Source organism: Mustela putorius, unplaced genomic scaffold (assembly GCF_011764305.1).
Source record: "Mustela putorius furo isolate JIRA1106 unplaced genomic scaffold, ASM1176430v1.1 tig00000873_pilon_pilon_pilon, whole genome shotgun sequence".
Taxonomy (NCBI): domain Eukaryota; kingdom Metazoa; phylum Chordata; class Mammalia; order Carnivora; family Mustelidae; genus Mustela; species Mustela putorius.
This window is the reverse complement of record NW_025421504.1, coordinates 5540991-5557459: the sequence shown is the minus strand read 5'-3', so window position 1 is coordinate 5557459 and position 16469 is coordinate 5540991. Positions and strand designations below refer to the sequence as shown.

The window sequence follows — 16469 nt, the reverse complement described above, 5'->3', positions numbered from 1 at the left end:
CTTTCTGTTTAGCTGGGGTTTTATGGTTTTTCAGAAAACAGGTTAACAATTAAGCTCATTAACCTCAGGGCCTCTGTTCCTATAAAGCCGGGCGAAATGGCTTCCTCCTCCAGCTTCTCCCGCTGGCTTTATAAGGCTGCAGTGGCCCAGAACAAGTGTTAGAGCTTGGGTCAGCCTTGGACCTCCAGGTGTAGACATCCCTGGGGTTCTGGACTGTCCTTTGCAGGTGGAGCGAGGGTGCACGAGAGGGCGGACAGAGAAGCTGCTGCCGGGCTTGGGGAGAGCAGCTGGGCTGGGCCAAGCCCTTGGTGCCTCGGAGCCAGCGTGGGTGCTGGGGCCAGAGCTGCGTGGCCGCCTCTCACTGGTGGTCAGTAGCCGCTTCTCTTTCTCTAGGGGGCTTTGCGCTGTGCACCATGAGGCGGTTCCTGAGGTCAGGACATGACCCTGCACGGGAGAGGCTCAAGCGGGACCTTTTCCAGTTTAACAAGGTAAGGGGAAGCACCGCATTGGCCACCCTCCATGGGCTGGGGCTGGGGCACTCAGGCGGCCTTCACCTGCACGGGGTGCTCCCCGGGCGCTGCCGGCTCACGGCACCCGACCCTGGAAATGGGGTCTGGTTGGCAGGCTTTCCTGGAAGAGGGCAGTGGGATCCCCAGGCGTCGGGACTCCGTGTCCCAAGTCTCACTGGCTGTGTGACCTCTGCAGATCACTCTGCCTCTTCCAGCCTCAGTTTCCCCACCTGTAAAATAAGGCTCAAACATCCTACGTCCTCATGGGGCTGTGAAGGAGGCTGAACCCTGCCAGGTGTAGCAGTGTTCCCGTGATGCCCGGTCTCTGAGGCAGTGGCCACAGCCCATGGCTGTCCCCTTTCTCCTCACATTGCCCCTACAGGAAAATACCGCTCTCCCTGCCGGCAGGCCACAGTGATTCCTGGGGCACTCTTGTGGCAGGCTCTACGCCTGGGTGAGTGGGGGAGAGGTGCCCGAGACTGTGTGCCAAGGCTGGCCTTTGGCTCCCCCAACCCCAGACCTGCTCCTAAGGCCCCCCGAAGCCAGAGCACCCTGCCACCCGAGATTGCAGGGAGGGCCCCAAAGCTCCACAAGACTTCCTCCTGGCGGCCGGGGCGCGAGCAGGCGGAGCTGGCCTATAAACAGGGGCGCTCCGTGCTTTATTAGCTCCGCAGCCACCTAGCAATCTGCCCGTTTCGGGGTAATTAGCCTTGCTTAGGTCCGCTTTGATCTAGGCCCGGCCCGCATGTCCAAGCTTCCCTCCGCCCCGGAAGGTGGCCTGCGGGAAGCAGAGTGCCAGGATGCCCAGGGACACCCGCCCCCCCAGGACATGCTGAGGGACAAGGCTTCCCCTCCAGCTTGGCCACTCAGACGCCAGGTGACCTGGTGCCTGGCCTCCATGGTGTCGGCGTGTTACAGGGATTGTACAGTTAACGTGCGGTCCAGGAGCACTAGCTGCCCTTCTGGGGGCGGGGGCTGGGGGGGAATGGGGGCGGCCTCTCAGGGAGAGACACCCAGGGGCTTGTCTGAGGGGTGTGGAGGCACCCTGCTGTTTTCCTCTGGTTTGATGGTGGCAGGTGTGGCCCTGGAGCTTCGCTGAGGCCACTGGCCAGTTGGGGTGGGGGGCGTCCCTGAGTGAGCACCTCCTCCCACTGGCAGAAGGAAGCTGTGGGCAGGGTTTTGGGACCTTGGGAAATGGGGTACAGCTGTTAGGAATGGGAGATCTCGGGGACTGTGGGTGCTGGTCTGAGAACCTCAGCACCCTCCTGGGGGCAGGGGTGACCCCTGTGTGCCTTCATTGCCCCTGCTGACACCGAGAGATCTCACACCCCCAAAAGGTGGCCAATTCCAGTAGAAACCGGATAGACAGGCTCAGCAGAGGGAGGAACCCCCGCCCCAAGTTCCAACTGTGCAGCGGGGTGGGGCTGGGGTGGGGCTGGGACAGAGGACTCCGCTCACCCCCCATGCCCTGCAACGGGCGGCCCCCAAACTTGGCTGCCCCACCGCCAGGCCTGGCTGGGGGGAGGGGGAGGGGAGGCTCCTGGAATTCCTTCCTCCTTCCATTCCTGTGCAGCTCCTGGAAGACCAGCTGGGGCGGGGGCTGTGCGATCTCAGATAAGATCTTTGCCCTCCAGGACTTTTATAGTCCAGAAGGTGGGAGGGGGCCGATGGTCTGAAAGGCCACTTCCTGGGAGCCGAAGGGAGGGAAGGGAGGTGGGTAGGGTTGGTCTCATCTGGACACCAAGTGAACGTGGAGCCTGAAGGGTTGGGATGAGGGATGAGACCAGATCCTGGAATATTTAGAAACCTGGGTGATCCCACCCAGGCCAGCCCCTCCTCCTCCGCGGGCCCCCCTCCCTCTGCTTCCTGGTGTCAGGTTGAGGGAGCCTGGAACCTGGACGTCTGGGGCCTCACTGACCACCCATCGCTGTGGTGCGTTTTGAGCAGGGGAGTGCGCGATCCCATTCACAGTTTGGAAGATAAGCTTCTTTCTTTTTTTCCTTTAAATTGGTCTTTTTAAAAAGATTTTATTTATGGGCGCCTGGGTGGCTCAGTGGTTAAGCCGCTGCCTTCGGCTCAGGTCATGATCTCAGGGTCCTGGGATCGAGTCCCGCATCGGGCTCTCTGCTCGGCAGGGAGCCTGCTTTCTCCTCTCTCTCTCTCTCTGCCTGCCTCTCTGCCTACTTGTGATTTCTCTCTGTCAAATAAATAAATAAAATCTTAAAAAAAAAAAAAAAAGATTTTATTTATTTATTTATTTGTTTGAGAGAGAGACAATGAGAGAGGGAACACAAGAGCGGGGAGCCTGGGACTTAATCCCAGAACCCTGGGATCATGACCTGAGCCTGAAGGCAGATGCTTAAGCGACCCAGATGCCCCCATTTAATTATTTTTAAGGGGAGCATTGCAGTGACTGGATGAGGCCCAGACGGTGAGATGCAGGGAGAGCATTTAGAGAACAGGGTTTCTCAACCTTCTCACTGCTGACGTTTGGGGCTGGCCACGTGGAGAGGACGTTTAGTGACAAGAGGACGTTTAGTGACATCCCTGGCCCTGGGTCCCCAAGACGTACAACCAGAAATGTCTCTAGATGCTGCCCGGTGGCCCCTGGCTGAGGACCACTGGATTAGAGAACTATTTAGGGCATGAGGCCTTGTGTTGGGTAGGGATGTAGGAGTAAGGAGGGGTAAGGATGCGAGGTGGGTGTCTGGCATGACTTGGGGGGCTCCATCCTGGGCACGTCATGGTGCCAAGCCTTGGAGAGGGAGAAGCCCTGGGAGGCTGAGGAGCGGGTGAAAGGGAAGGTGGTGAGCTTGATTTGGACAGAAGAGCAACAGTGATGACCTCCATTGATAGGGAGTTCGGCCCAGGGGTTGGTTAGTGGTGCCAACCCCAGACCTGACTGCCGAGGTTCACCAGCTGGGTGACCTTGGCAAGTCACGTGTCTCCACAAGATGATAGAAGCAGGGACACCTGGGTGGCTCAGTCAGTGAAGCGTCTGCCTTCAGCCTGAGTCATGATCCCAGGGTCCTAGGATCGAGTCCCACATGGGGCTCCCTGCTCGGCGGGGAGCCTCCTTCTCCCTCTGCCTGCTGCTCCCCCTGCTTGTGTGCTCTCTCTCGGTCTTTCTCTCTCTCTCTGACAAATAAATAAAATCTTGGGGGTTAAAAAAGATGGTACAGGAGCTACTCCAGAGAGTTGGTGTGAGGATTACGTGAGTTAAGAACTAAGTTGAAAGGCCGATTCAGAGCACAGCTCTGTGGGCATTATCTGGCCTCAGGTTTGTGTTTGGGGAGCCTTGGAACCCGTGGTCTTTGCAGACAGCAGGATATGCAGAGCTGGCGCTGTGAGCCTCGGGTGGCCTGTCCGCGCAGGTGTCGTTCGCACTCAGGTGAAGGTCGGCCCGCTGACGGTGCCCACAGTTGGTAAAGCAGTGTCCAGACTGGACCGGTGGTCCCCGGGAAGAAGCCGTGTCTGTAGACAGATTGATTCCCTGAACCCTCCGCCAAACAGACAAGGGGTCCAAGTAGTGCCATGAGGAGGAGCCACGTGGCCTGGGGCCAGGTACCAGCTGTGCCGCTTGTCCACTGCATGACTGCGATACGTTACGGAGCCTCTCCGCTCTGCAGTTTCCTCATCTGTGAAACGGGTGCCTGGTCTCTGCGTCCAGTCGATTAAATCGCTTCGAATGGCACCTGGCACACAATTGGTGCCTCACCTCGCCTCGTGGCACCTCACAGCCAAGTGTCAGTCCCATTCTGTGGGTGAGAAAACTGAGGCCTCCAGGGCTCAAGCAGCCAGAGCATATGGGGGGGTGGGGTGGCGCCAGTCCCATTTCCCCACCAGCCGTGCTGGGAGGGTGGCGATGTCCCCTCCCTAACCTCAGTTTCCTTGCCTGTGAGGGAGTCTCCTGAGCCACTGGGGCCCAGATGAGGGGACTGTGGAGCCCACTGGACATCTCAGTGGAGAGGGAGTGATTTCAAGGGGACAGAAACTCGTGCCACGGTAAAACTCCTTCCTTGGAAATCCCTGGCGGCCACTCCCTCCCCTGGTAAAACCAGCCAGCTGATAAAGGCTCTGGGCCCTTCCTGCCTGGCCTGCCCACACTCCTCTCACCCCCAGGCCCCCGCCCCCCGCCGAACAAACAGTGTGTTCCTGACTGGCCACCCCTGTCCAGGACCAGGTTGCTTTGTCTTGGCTTTTTTGTGGCTGGTCCCCTGGTGTCAGGTGACAGCCACACAGGGAGGGCCAGGTTGCTGCCACCACCGGGAATCTGAGCTGACCACACCCAGTACAGGGCAGTGCCACCCATCCCAGCAGCTGGGCGTGCCCCCTGCAGCCCCAGGCAGCCCTCCTTCCAGCCCCCCAACAAGGGCCAGGGACTCCTCAGCCCTGGCTCGTGGCCAGCATCCTCCCCCGCTGAGGGCAAGCTGAAGGGCCCCCACTGTCTCCCTTCCGAGAACCTGCAGTGGGGTCCGGGAGCCAGCGTGAAACAGACAGGGCTTTCTTTCCCGCACCAGGCTAAGGTTGCAGCTCGGCGGCTCCTGCAAATCTCTCCTTTCCCAGTTCCTGTCAAAAGAGTTTGTTGTTCTCTCCTCCCTTGGCAGAGGTCACCTGAGCCAGGTAGCAGGGCTGGGGCAGGGCCAGGTAGGCTGGATGCTGAGCTCAGGAGGAAGGGGAGGCTGGCCCCAGTGCGGGGGTGGGGGGAGGGGGTTCAGGCATTGGCAACCAGCCTCCCTCCCTCTGAACTGGAGAGAGCTCTGCTCTCCTCGCCGAGCCCCTGCCCCACTCCCTATCCTGGTGGAGGGATGATCTGGGACTGCAGTACGCCTTGGAAGTCCCACAGGAGGGAGCCGCTGGGACCGATCCCACTTCCTGGGCCCCATGTCCAGTGAGGGGACTGAGTCTTTAAAGGCTGTTAGAAGTTGGGGGATGGGACAGCCAAGGAAGGGGAGGACATCTGAGGTTGGGAGGACAGCTACCCCTGGAGCACAGGCCAGACGTGCCCTGTAGAACCTTACTGCTGCTCCACGCTGCTCTGGGTTTCTGGCTCCTCCCCCGTTGACCTCTGTCCCTTTCCTTCCCCATTCCCAGCCAAACCCCCAGTCCTCTTGTAACTTGTAACACACCTCTTCCCTCCGTCTGTAGGCAGGTTTCAGGCCTCCTGTTGGATCGTAACTGCCTCACTTGGGGATTTGTGGGCTTTATTTGCATGTCCGCCTCTCCTCCCCAACCTCCCCAGACCTGGGGGATCCCCTGTCACCACACTAACTACATTTGAACCCACTCTCTTGGTCCCTGACCAGGTAAGGGCAGCATGGCATTTCCTCCCCTCCTTTTGTTCTGGAAGGAGCCGTGGTCCCCTGGCACAGATGCCTGGAGGGTACAAGGGAATGATGGAGACCTTCAGAAGGCAAGCAGGCTGTGTGGGACAAGGCCCGTGTGCTCCGGGGGGTGAGCTGAGCCTTCCCGCTGAGCCTGACCATGGTCTAGAGGTTTGCTTTCAATCAAGCCTGTGCCTCTGGTGCAGTGCGGTCATTGGGGTCCGCCCAGTGATCGGATGGAAGTGAGGCTCAGAGAGGCAGAGGAACTCCCCCGTGTGCCAAGGCATTTTAAGTGGCAGAGAGGGCGATTCAGAGCCTAGTGGGCCTCAGTCCCTGTTCTTTCCAGCCTGTGAGAAAGAAGGTGGAGGTGAGAGTCAGGGGTGGTGGCAGTGTCCCCAGGACCCTGAAGGAAGTAAGGAGTAAGTACCAGAGATTGAAGGATAGGCCCAGCTTTTGTCTCCTCCAGAGCAGACGAAAGAGGCCAGCCTGTAATGGGAGCGATTGGGGCGGATGTTCGGAGAACTCCCCGCCAGGGGGTTGGTAGACTGGGTGGCCTGAGAGCCTGACGGAGAAACAAAGCCGCAGGCTGGTTCTCTTTGGTTTGACTTTGTCCTGAGGCAGAATTGTCTAGGGCAGTGCCTTAGTCCGAAAGGACTAGACTACGGGACACATATATAATGTAAAATATTCTAGCAGCTTCATTACATTTTTTAGGTGGGTGACGTTAACTTTGATATTATATCTTTGTTTAATCTAATGTATCTAAAATATTACTGTTTGCACATGTAGTCATTAGAAATTAATGAGGGTTTTCTAGGTGTTTTGTATGTTTTGTTTTGTATTTTAAGATTTTATTTTTTCAGGGTGCCTGGGTGGCTCAGTGGGTTAAACGTCTGCCTTTGGCTCAAGTCATGATCCCAGGGTCCAGGGATCAAACCCCGCATCAGCCTCCTTGCTTGGCAGGAGCCTGCTTCTCCCTCTGCCTGCCGCTCCCCCTCCTCAAGCGTGTTCTCTCTCTCTCTCTCCCCCTTTCTCTCGCTCAAATAAAATCTTAAAAAAAAAAAAAAAAAAAGATTTTATTTATTCATTTGAGAGAGAGCGCAGGCAGGGGGAGAGGCAGAGAGAGGAGAAGTTCCCATGAGTTGGGAGCCCCATGCCGGGCTCCATCCTAGGACCTGGAGATCATGACCAGAGCCGGAGCTACTTAACCATCAGAGCCACCCGGGTGCCCCCTCCCCCCGGTCCCCGCCTTAATACAGAATCGTTGAAATGCTAAGTGTTATTTCACATTTACAGCGTATTTCAATTCAGACACAGACCTTTCTGTGGAGCTACATAATCTGTAGTTAGAGCTGGAAGGTGTGCGGCTGGAAAGGGAGAGTCACGGTGTGGTCTGCCTGACTCCAGCCCCTGTGCCTTTGGGATCCAGCAGCATACCTGGAAAGTTTTCCAGCGACTGAACTGGGCAGCCATTCTTAAAGCTAAGTTAATTAAAATTAAATTAAAATTTCCATTCCTTGGTGGCCACACCGCAGGGGCTCAGTATCTCTACACAGCTCATGGCTGCCACACTGGGTGGCCCAAGGCATGCGTCTCCCCCTGGGCACAGGGCTCCTTCCTGCAGGACATTTTCCCCAGACTCCTCCAAATTCCAGAGGCTTTTCACCCCCACTCTGCTCCTAACTGGGGTGAGAGAAAAATGCCACCATCCCAGGAACCTTTTCTTGGGCCCTGGCTGCTGACTTGGCCGAGGCTCCAGCAACCTGAGGCCGGCCGAGGCCTACCCGGGGGCCCTGGGGGAGCTGGTCCCCACATGCACCATCACGTGCCCTGCCCTCCTTTTCCTGGGAAATGTTTACATTCCAGACACTGTGCTATCTCCCCAAGGCTTTTCCAGGCGCTGCATTTTTTACATAGCTGAACGGGGACCTGGGCTGGCCAGGGGGGCTCCTGCTGGGTCACTCCTCCTCTCCAGTCTGTCCCGTCTAGGTATAGCCATTTGTAGGGCAGACTAGTTCCTGGCAAAGAGCCAGGGAAGGGGGGGCTGCTACAGCCATGTGTCCCCAGATTAGCTGTCTCTGGAACTCCCCTCCTCGGCTGACCCCACCTCAGGGCCGCCTTCCATGAGCCACTGGACTGGATGGGACAGGCCAGCAGCCAGCAGTTGGGTTTGCTAAACTGGTGTGCCCACTGTCACCAGGACTTCTCTCTTTCTGCTCCTTTGGACCTGATGGGACAGCCAGGGGAAGCCCAGAGGGGGGCCCTGGGCCTACGGAGAGCCGCCTCACTGGTGCAACCTTCTTTCTGCAGGGCAGAGCCTCCATTGCTTTTTTGTTTTTGTTTTTGCTTTTAAAGCCTTTTATTTATTATTTGACCGAGAGAGACACAGCGAGAGAGAGAACACAAGCAGGGGGAGTGGGAGAGAGAGAATCAGGCTTCCCCCTGAGCAGAGAGCCCGATTCAGGGCTCGATCCCAGGACCTGGGATCATGACCTGAACCAAAGGCAGACGCTTAACGACTGAGCCACCCAGGCGCCCCGAGTCTCCATTGCTTTAAAAAAAAAAAAAAAAATGTAAAGCATCTGGCTGGCATCCTTTGCCGTGCTCTGATCTAGCCCTACAGGTTCCGTATCCCCTGGAGTGGGAGGCAGGGGGCAGGGAGCGCTACGTGAGAACAACAAAAAACCTCCCCGAAGATGGTTTATCAGTCCAAGTCTGTCGTATATACATCCATACTTTTTAAGCCTGTAATTCCACTCCTGGGGCACCTACCTAAGGAAATAGTGAGTTGTAGGCAAAGATAGGAGGGGTCCGAGGAAGGTCATCAATGCAGCTGGTGGTGGTGAGCCCTATAGAAACAGGAAGTGCTCACCAACAAAAGCCTAGCGGGTTTGGGTGCCTGGACATAGGGAACATTCCTTAGCTGTCTGTTTTTTGTTTCCTGTTTTTTGCGTTTTTTTTTTTTTTTTAAGATTATTTATTTGAGAGGGAGATCCAGCACTTGTGCAGGGGGTTGGGGGTGGGGCAAAGGGAGAAGGAGGGAGAGAGAATCCCAAGCAGACGGCCCACTGAGTGCAGAGCCCCACACAGGGCGATCTTGGGATCGAGACCCGTGCCAACATTAAGAGTCAGACGTGTAACAGACTGAGCCCCGCAGGTGCCCCTCCACAGCCATTTAAAAGTCACTTCGGTGCTTTGGATGACTTGGGCTGGCTGCAGGTGGGCAGACAGGCTACGTAGCTCTGTGCGTATGCACACAGCTGTGGGGCACCACCCCAGTCCACTCTCTGTGTTAAGTGTAGACACACCAGTGTATGGTCACAACACAAGAAAGACTCACAGACACCAAGGGTCACTTCAGTCGTGGGGGCACGGGTGATTTTTGTTTTGTTTTTCAAACTCCTTTCTACGTTCCAAGTTGTCTACAATGTGTATTCTGTAGTAAGAAATGAGCGAAAGTGTGTGTCTGCAACAAAACTCCAGAAGCTTCTCTGGAAGGGTAGTGGAAAACCGATGGTAGCAAAGGTACCGGCGTTCAGGGCTGGAGGAGCCTTGGACGGCCAAGAGCCAGGAAAGGCTGCTGTGGGTCCTGTCCGCCCGCAGGGACTGGCCCAGAGCTGCGGCACAGCTGGGCTAACTGAGCCGTCTGGTCCTCCACTGTGCCAGTCCCCAGAGCTACCCTCGCCCCCACACCCCCCCAGGAAGACTGGGTCGGTCACTCACGGTGTAGGCAGTGGAGGAACCAGGTCCGAGTTCCTGGCAAGCGTCAAGTGGCCAGTGTGGTGTCAGGGGAGTGTCCCAGGGATGGCCAGGACAGGCCAAGGACTGGGTCAGAAATGGGTCGGGGATTGGCTCTGCACTCAGGTGTCTGGGTAGGAACCTGAACATGACTGACTTCGTGCTCCTACCTGCTGGGGGGCTCTGTGCTGCAGCTCCCCTGTCCCGTGCCGGCTCTCCAGCCGCACGGGGCCAAGGGGACTTGTCTGCAGGTCCGTGCCAAGCTGATTCTTGTTACAGACGGTGGAGCACGGCTTCCCACACCAGCCCAGCGCCCTCGGCTACAGCCAGTCTCTGCGCATCCTGGCCATCGGCACCCGCTCCGGAGCCGTCAAGCTGTATCCTTTCTGTTCCCCCAGCTCCCGGCCGGTGGGGCCCTGGAAGGGGCACGGGCCCTGGCCTTGGTGGGATTCAAACTAAAGCAAGTTGTAGATGAGCCCTCCTGTTCCTGGGATGGTTCACATACCCTCTTGGGAGTCAGCCCTGGATGCAGTAAATGGAGGAAGGTTGTTTTGTTTTGTTTTTCCCTTTCTCCCAGTTAGCAGACTGGTCCCAGGCGGCCTTGGGCGAGAGGAGCAATGCTAAGGTTTCCACCTTCTGCCCCACCGTGCGCGCCCGCGTGTCTGCACAGGCACACCAGCGAGAGTGGACTTGTGGTTAGCACGGACAGTCCTCCTCTGGCCTGAGGCTGGACATGGTCCAAAAGGGTCATCCTCCATCCAAAGCATTGGTTCTGGAACATTTCAGAAGCAAGCCCGTAGTTCCAGGACGGAGGATCACTCACCGCTTGGGTCCTCTGGCTGGCCTGGACTACAAGTCCGAGAGCTCCCCAAACCCGACATCCCACCCGAGCCCCTAGAGTGAGCCAGGGTGGCACCTGGGAGAATTGGGAGATGGGGGACCACCATGGAGAGCACAGCCGGACCCTCCCCGGGGGAAGCTGTGACTCCCCCTGTTCCTCTGGGTCAGGTCGAGCAGGGGAGACGGCTGCCCCCAGTGGGCTGACGTAGGCTATAGGGGGTGTGGAACTCTCTCTAAGCTGGTTAATCATTGCTGGGCCCCAGCCATATCCTGGTCACCAGTCCCCGGAGCGGGAACTCATGGCCAAAGCTGCTGGGGGCAGGCCCTGGGGGGAGGGGATGCCCGGTCTCAGGTGCCACCTTGTGGTAACTGATGGGTCTTTTGCAGCTCAGGTGATGGGGGCAGGGGGAGGCTGTAGCAAGCAGCGTGGCCCTTGCCAGGGTAAGGTGTGTCTACTCCCTCCCCGCACCCCCCGCACCTGCCTGGCTGGAAAAGCTCCCCCTGATTGGAGCTAGCCCCAATGGTGTCACATCACCACGAGCCACACGAGCCACATGCCCCTCAGGCCGGGGCCCCTGCTGCCTCCACCCCCTCACCCCAGGCCCCATCTTGGGGGACAGTGAGCCTGTCTGTGTCGCTGAAGTATTTATATTCTTGCCACACGGGCCCAGAGGTCCTTGCCCTTGAGCGTTGAGCAGGACTGGGTGGTATCCTGCGTTCTGGAGCTTTCCTGAGCCCGCTGCCTGTAGCTATGGTGCCCCAGGGGTGGAGTTCATGGGGCTGCATCGGGAGACGAACGCTGTGGTACAGATCCACTTCCTACCTGGCCAGGTGAGGGGACCTCCACGCCGCGTACCTCACGCATCACTTGGTAGGGGTGTACAGAGGCATTTGGTGGCCCTGGGTTTGGGTCTGCTGGGAGGGCTGGGAACCGCTCCCCTTTCCCCAGCTTCGGGTGCATGGACCACCCAAAGAGCTGCCGGGGGTCTTTTGGTTCTGGGCTCTCTGAATCAACCCGCGCGGGATGGGCGAGAGGCCGTGGTGAATGCCGGCCCCTCCATAGCGAATGAGACGGCGCGCTCCGGGTTCCCGCCATCCCCTCCCTAGTGCCAGCTGGTCACCCTGCTGGATGACAACAGTCTGCACCTGTGGAGCCTGAAGGTCAAAGGCGGCGTGTCAGAGCTGCAGGAAGATGGGAGTTTCACGCTGCGTGGTCCCCCGGGGTAAGGACTCGGTGCCCGACCCCTCCCTTGCAGCCTGACCTGCCCGCCCAGCTCCAGGGTGGGATCACCCTTTGAAGGTCCTGTGGCGCCCTAGGTGGGCCCCCCAGTGGTTTGAGCCGATGCAGCCCCTCCTGCTGGTGTTCTGTTGGCACGGGTGGGGCTGCGGCCTGGCTCCCTCCTTCCCCACGCAGTGTCTACACAGGAGGCTCTGGAAGGGGCATTCTGCCTCCCAGCCCAAGCCCAGGTCCTCCACCATCTGTCTTCTTGGGAGGAAGTCATCAGTATATTTATCCTGGCCCCCGACAACCATTAAAGGACCCCATTAAAGGACCTCACAGGCCTGCTTTCCCTAGGCATGGCCTGTGCTGGGGCCTCCCCTGCCAGGGTAGCAGCCGGCTCACCGGCGGCCGTTCCGTCCTCAGGGCTGCCCCCAGTGCCACACAGATCACCGTGGTCCTGCCACACTCCTCCCGCGAGCTCCTCTATCTGGGCACTGAGAGCGGGAATGTGTTCGTGGTGCAGCTGCCGGCCTTCCGCACGCTGGAGGACCGGACCATTAGCTCGGACGCCGTGCTCCAGCAGTGAGTCTCCGACGCCTGCCACGGGGAAGCCACCCGCTCTGGCCGGCCAGGGCCTTCTTTCTTCTGTGCCAGTAATGTCTCAGGGGCCTCTAATTTCTCTCCTGGGAAGCCTATAGGGATGGAGGAGAGACTCTCAGCTCCCCACCTGGCCCCTAAATGGAGACTCTGACTCCATCGAGTGTCAGCGTCACAGCGCTTTCCAAAGGTCTGGGGGATAATTTGTCATTTCATTTAGAGGTGAAGGAAATGAGGCTCCTCGTGGTTGTTGCACGTCTGTTGTTCTTCGCGCTGCTGCCGTGAATTTCAAAAGCCCGGGGGCTCCTCACCAGGGCAGATGGGGCCCAAACCTCACTGTGTCAGGAGAGGCATCTTCTGGGGAGGCGTAGGCTTTGGAGTCTGTGGCTTTCATTTGCCAGCAGGCCCCGTGGCCTAATCCTGGACAGCCACGACCCTGTAGGCTTCTTCAGGTGATCCCAGAGGCTTTGTCCCGTGATGATGATGTCTGCCACAGAGAGGGTGTCAGAGCAGGTGTGGGTGTGAAGAGCGGGGGCTGGGGCCCAAAGGAGGAAGAGGTGAAGGGTTAGCCACGGTGGAATGTTCTGCAGTTTCACGGGATGGAGAGGAGGCCAGGGTCCTCCGAGGGGAAGCTGCTTCAGGTTTGAGCCGGTGGGACCCCGTTCCTTCCAGTGCAGGCTTTAGGCTTCCAACTCGCTCCAAAGGGCCCTTTGTCCAGGCTGGGGTGGGAGGCTTCCTGCTTGGGGCTGGGTCTCTCCAAGCACACACCTGTGTGTTTCCACCCAGCAGGGTAGAGTCAAGCCAACCAGGTGGTGGTCAGAGCAGAGCTGTCTGCAGGTCAGTGGGCATGGCGGCTTCTCAGCCTGGCCACCTATTCTGTGGGCAGGCCTGCGGGAGGCATTGCTCCTCAGGTGGCCGTGCCCGCACCCACCTCACTCTGCTGGTAGAAGTCTGACTGGGGGCATCCCCCAGTCTGAGTGCCCTGGGAACCCCCTGCTGCCAGTCTGAATCCTCGTTGTAAATGAAAAGAGGTTTGGCTTGGTTGGGCTCCTAGAAACGCCCTGGGGGTCCAGGCTGTTTGCCTTGCCTTCTCTGGTCTGGTCTGAGGTGTTGGCTCTGGGTCCAGTGCCTGCCACCTCGTGTCCTCTGTTGGCTGCAGCATCTCCAGACTTCACATCAGCATTCCAGGCCCAGAGAAGGAGGAGGGGGTCAAAGCTCAAGGCCAGTCCCACTCACGTAGAGTTTTGTTTAGTGGGTTTTAAAAACTTTTCTTATGAAACACCACCTCTACGCAGAAATGCACTAGGCTTTGCCGCCCGCTCCCTGGAGCCCCCACACACGCGTCCCAGTCCTGAGCCCCTCCCTGGAGGTCCCTGCCTTCTCCTTCCTGTAGCCCCTCCCCACGGGTTTGCATCCTTAAGTTTCTGTCCTCACTGCCCTGTCCTGTGCTCGGCTCCCCGCTCAGCAGTGTGGCCTCTCGATCCTGCTGCACTGCCACATCCACGCGGTGTGCATCAGTGCCCCGAGGTCGGTCCCGCCCGCTGGTGGCAGCAACATCATGGCCTCACCGCGCTTCCGTCCACCAGGTTGCCCGAAGAGGCCCGCCAGCGGCGGGTGTTTGAGATGGTGGAAGCTCTGCAGGAGCACCCCCGCAACCCCGATCAGGTCCTCATCGGCTACAGCCGGGGCCTCATTGTCATCTGGGACCTGCGGGCCAGCCGCGTGCTCTGCCATTTCCTCAGCAGCCAGGTGGGCCATGCGGGGCAGGGGGTGGGGGGCAGGGGCTGTGCCGCCCTCCCAGACAGCCCTGTGCTGAGGCCTGGGGGTGCCGGTGTCGGCAGCAGCAGCACCCTGATCCCGGCCTGCGCCCTCTCCCTCTCCTCCCCTGCAGCAACTGGAGAGCGTCTGCTGGCAGCGGGACGGCCACGTGATTGTCAGCTGCCACTCCGATGGCAGCTACTGCCAGTGGCCCGTTTCCGGGGACGCCCCACAGCCAGAGCCTCTGCGCAGCTGCATGCCTTATGGTCAGTGCTCCGCCCGCCCCATGGGGCAAGCCCTGACCTGTCACCGGGACCCCCATCCGCTGGCAAAGCCGTGTCCTGTGCTCCCGGTCTGTCCTTCCAATTTTGGGGTGCAGGCGCGTACCTCCTAGCGGCAAAGCTGGTGCCCCAAGAAGTGAAGGCTTTGTCCAGAGCCATGCAGTGGGTTCTCCGCTGCTGTTCGTGGCTCTGTCGGGGGGCGGCTCAGGGAGGGACTTCTGAGCACAGGGCTGCTGTGCGTGTGTGGGCATGAAGTGTTTGTGCCCTACGGACCCTGGAGCCGACGGCCGAGTTCAGGCTGGTTCCTTTAGTGGGGCGCCTGGGGGACTCCATCAGTTTAAGCACCAGCTCTTGATCTCAGCCCAGGTCTTGGTCTCAGGGTCGTAAGTTCAGGCCCCATGTTAGGCTTCAGTGTGGGACCTACTTTAAAAAAAAAAAAAAAAAGATCAGTGTGAGACTCTGTAAAGAGTTTCTGCAAGCTGGTTCCTTTCTTGTAGGTCCTTTTCCTTGCAAAGCCATTACCAAAATCTTCTGGCTGACCACCAAGCAGGGGTAGGTATCCGTGCTCTGTCCTTGTCCCAGTCTGCAGGCTTCCTGGGCGGCTGCTCTGGCCTCTGCTTGCGGCAGGCAGCATCTAGGGACGGCCTCAGGGTCCCGCACGGCAGCAAAGGGAGAGCCGGCCACTCCGTACTTCTCATGGCTAATTCCTGAGCAAGCATTCTTGACCTTTCCCTCCACCCTCCCAGAGAGATGATCCGGATCAGCAGGGTTCAAACTCTGTTGTAGCAGGAGACCTGTTTCTTCAGGCACAGACATACAGGGAGATCCCACATACGAGCAGCCACGGGAGCGGGTGGGGGCCGCTGCCTGAAGCAGAGGCTCGGGAGCCACACTTCACGCCCACGTTCTCCTGGGTTGTTGTGATCAGGAAGTGATGAGGGTCCACCCCACCCCTCACGGGGACCTTGAGTGAGTGCTGACCTCGAGACTGGCGTCCCTCCTGGTCCTGCCCCTTCGGTCCCAGGACAGCCCAAGCTGCTAGCTCAGCCGGGGGTTCTCTGAGCTCGTGTTGGGATCCCCAGGCCAGCCCACGGTTCTTCTGTGCCGGCCAGGTTGCCCTTCACCATCTTCCAGGGCGGCATGCCTCGGGCCAGCTACGGGGACCGCCACTGCATCTCGGTGATCCACGATGGCCAGCAGACTGCCTTCGACTTCACCTCCCGCGTCATCGACTTCACTGTCCTCACTGAGGCGGACCCTGCGGCGGGTAGGCGGGCGTCGGGGATGGGTGTGGAGGGCTGGCCTCCGGGAGGTGCAGGGGTGTGGCCCGCCTGTTCTCAAGCCCGCCGCTGCCCGAGTCCCTCACCCCTACCGCACCCCTCTTGGGGCCTTTACCGCACACGCGCACACACACACACACACACCCACGCGCGCGCGCGCGCACACACACACACACACCTGGCTTCATCCTTGCCGGCCACACCTCACACACCCTGAGCTCTCTCTGGCTTCACCTGCCTCTGACGGGACTTAGCCAGAAGAGGGCAGATCTGGCCTGTTGGGTTGAACAGCACCCAGCCGAGAGGCCAGGAGGTCCTGGCTTGGACTCATGAAGTCCTCCCTTTCGTGGGGTGGGGCAGAGGCCAAGACGGCAGAGCCCTGTGTCAGTCTCATGAACTGGTGACAGGCAAGACTGGAAAGGGCTGGTGTGGAAATCTGGAGAGGAGGCCGGTCAGGAGATTGCCACGAGGGTGTGCCTCCCCTCCACGTGAGTCTGGCCTGGTGATGCCAAGGCCTCCCGGTAAGGGGTCGGGCCTGCTCAGGACACCCGGGCCCATTTGGAGGGAGACTCGAGCCTGCTTCCCAGCCCCTTCCCTCCACGCACCTGATGGGGGGTGCTAGTTGTAGGGTCCATTCTTTCGGGTTCTCTACAGAGTCCTATGTGAATAAAGACAACGTTATTTTTTCCTTTCGGAGCTGTATACCTTTTATTTCCTTATCATGCCTTATTGCATGGGCTAGGGCTTGTGGAGCAGCGGAGAGAGGGGCCCTCGGCCTTATTCTTGATCTTAGCGGGAAAGCTTCCCATTTCTACCATCAAGCTACGCAAGCTGTAGCGTCGTTGTAGGTGATCTCCACCAAGATGACAAGTTCTCCTCCTCCTAGTTTACTGAGAGCTTATCATAAACCGGTGTTAGGG

At 58.9% G+C, this 16469-nt stretch overlaps 1 protein-coding gene across 8 annotated transcripts in view; it reads left to right on the top strand.

Annotated features, from left to right (window-relative positions):
• The window catches only part of LLGL2 (LLGL scribble cell polarity complex component 2), a 34093-nt gene that overhangs the window by 11446 nt on the left and 6178 nt on the right, over nt 1-16469 (top strand). For 4 of the 8 annotated variants that reach the window (XM_013054427.2, XM_013054424.2, XM_045085916.1 and 1 more), the window contains 10 exons: nt 394-488; nt 9851-9948; nt 11161-11242; nt 11519-11634; nt 12057-12215; nt 13020-13067; nt 13817-13979; nt 14122-14254; nt 14767-14821; nt 15382-15536. In XM_013054427.2, the coding sequence (XP_012909881.1) occupies nt 414-488; nt 9851-9948; nt 11161-11242; nt 11519-11634; nt 12057-12215; nt 13020-13067; nt 13817-13979; nt 14122-14254; nt 14767-14821; nt 15382-15536 (1084 nt within the window). In that variant the 5' untranslated portion in view covers nt 394-413. Of the gene's footprint in view, nt 1-77; nt 189-393; nt 489-9850; nt 9949-11160; nt 11243-11518; nt 11635-12056; nt 12216-13019; nt 13068-13816; nt 13980-14121; nt 14255-14766; nt 14822-15381; nt 15537-16469 lie in introns of those variants that run through there. The other 4 variants (XM_013054429.2, XM_013054430.2, XM_013054426.2 and 1 more) reach the window with 3 other exon arrangements.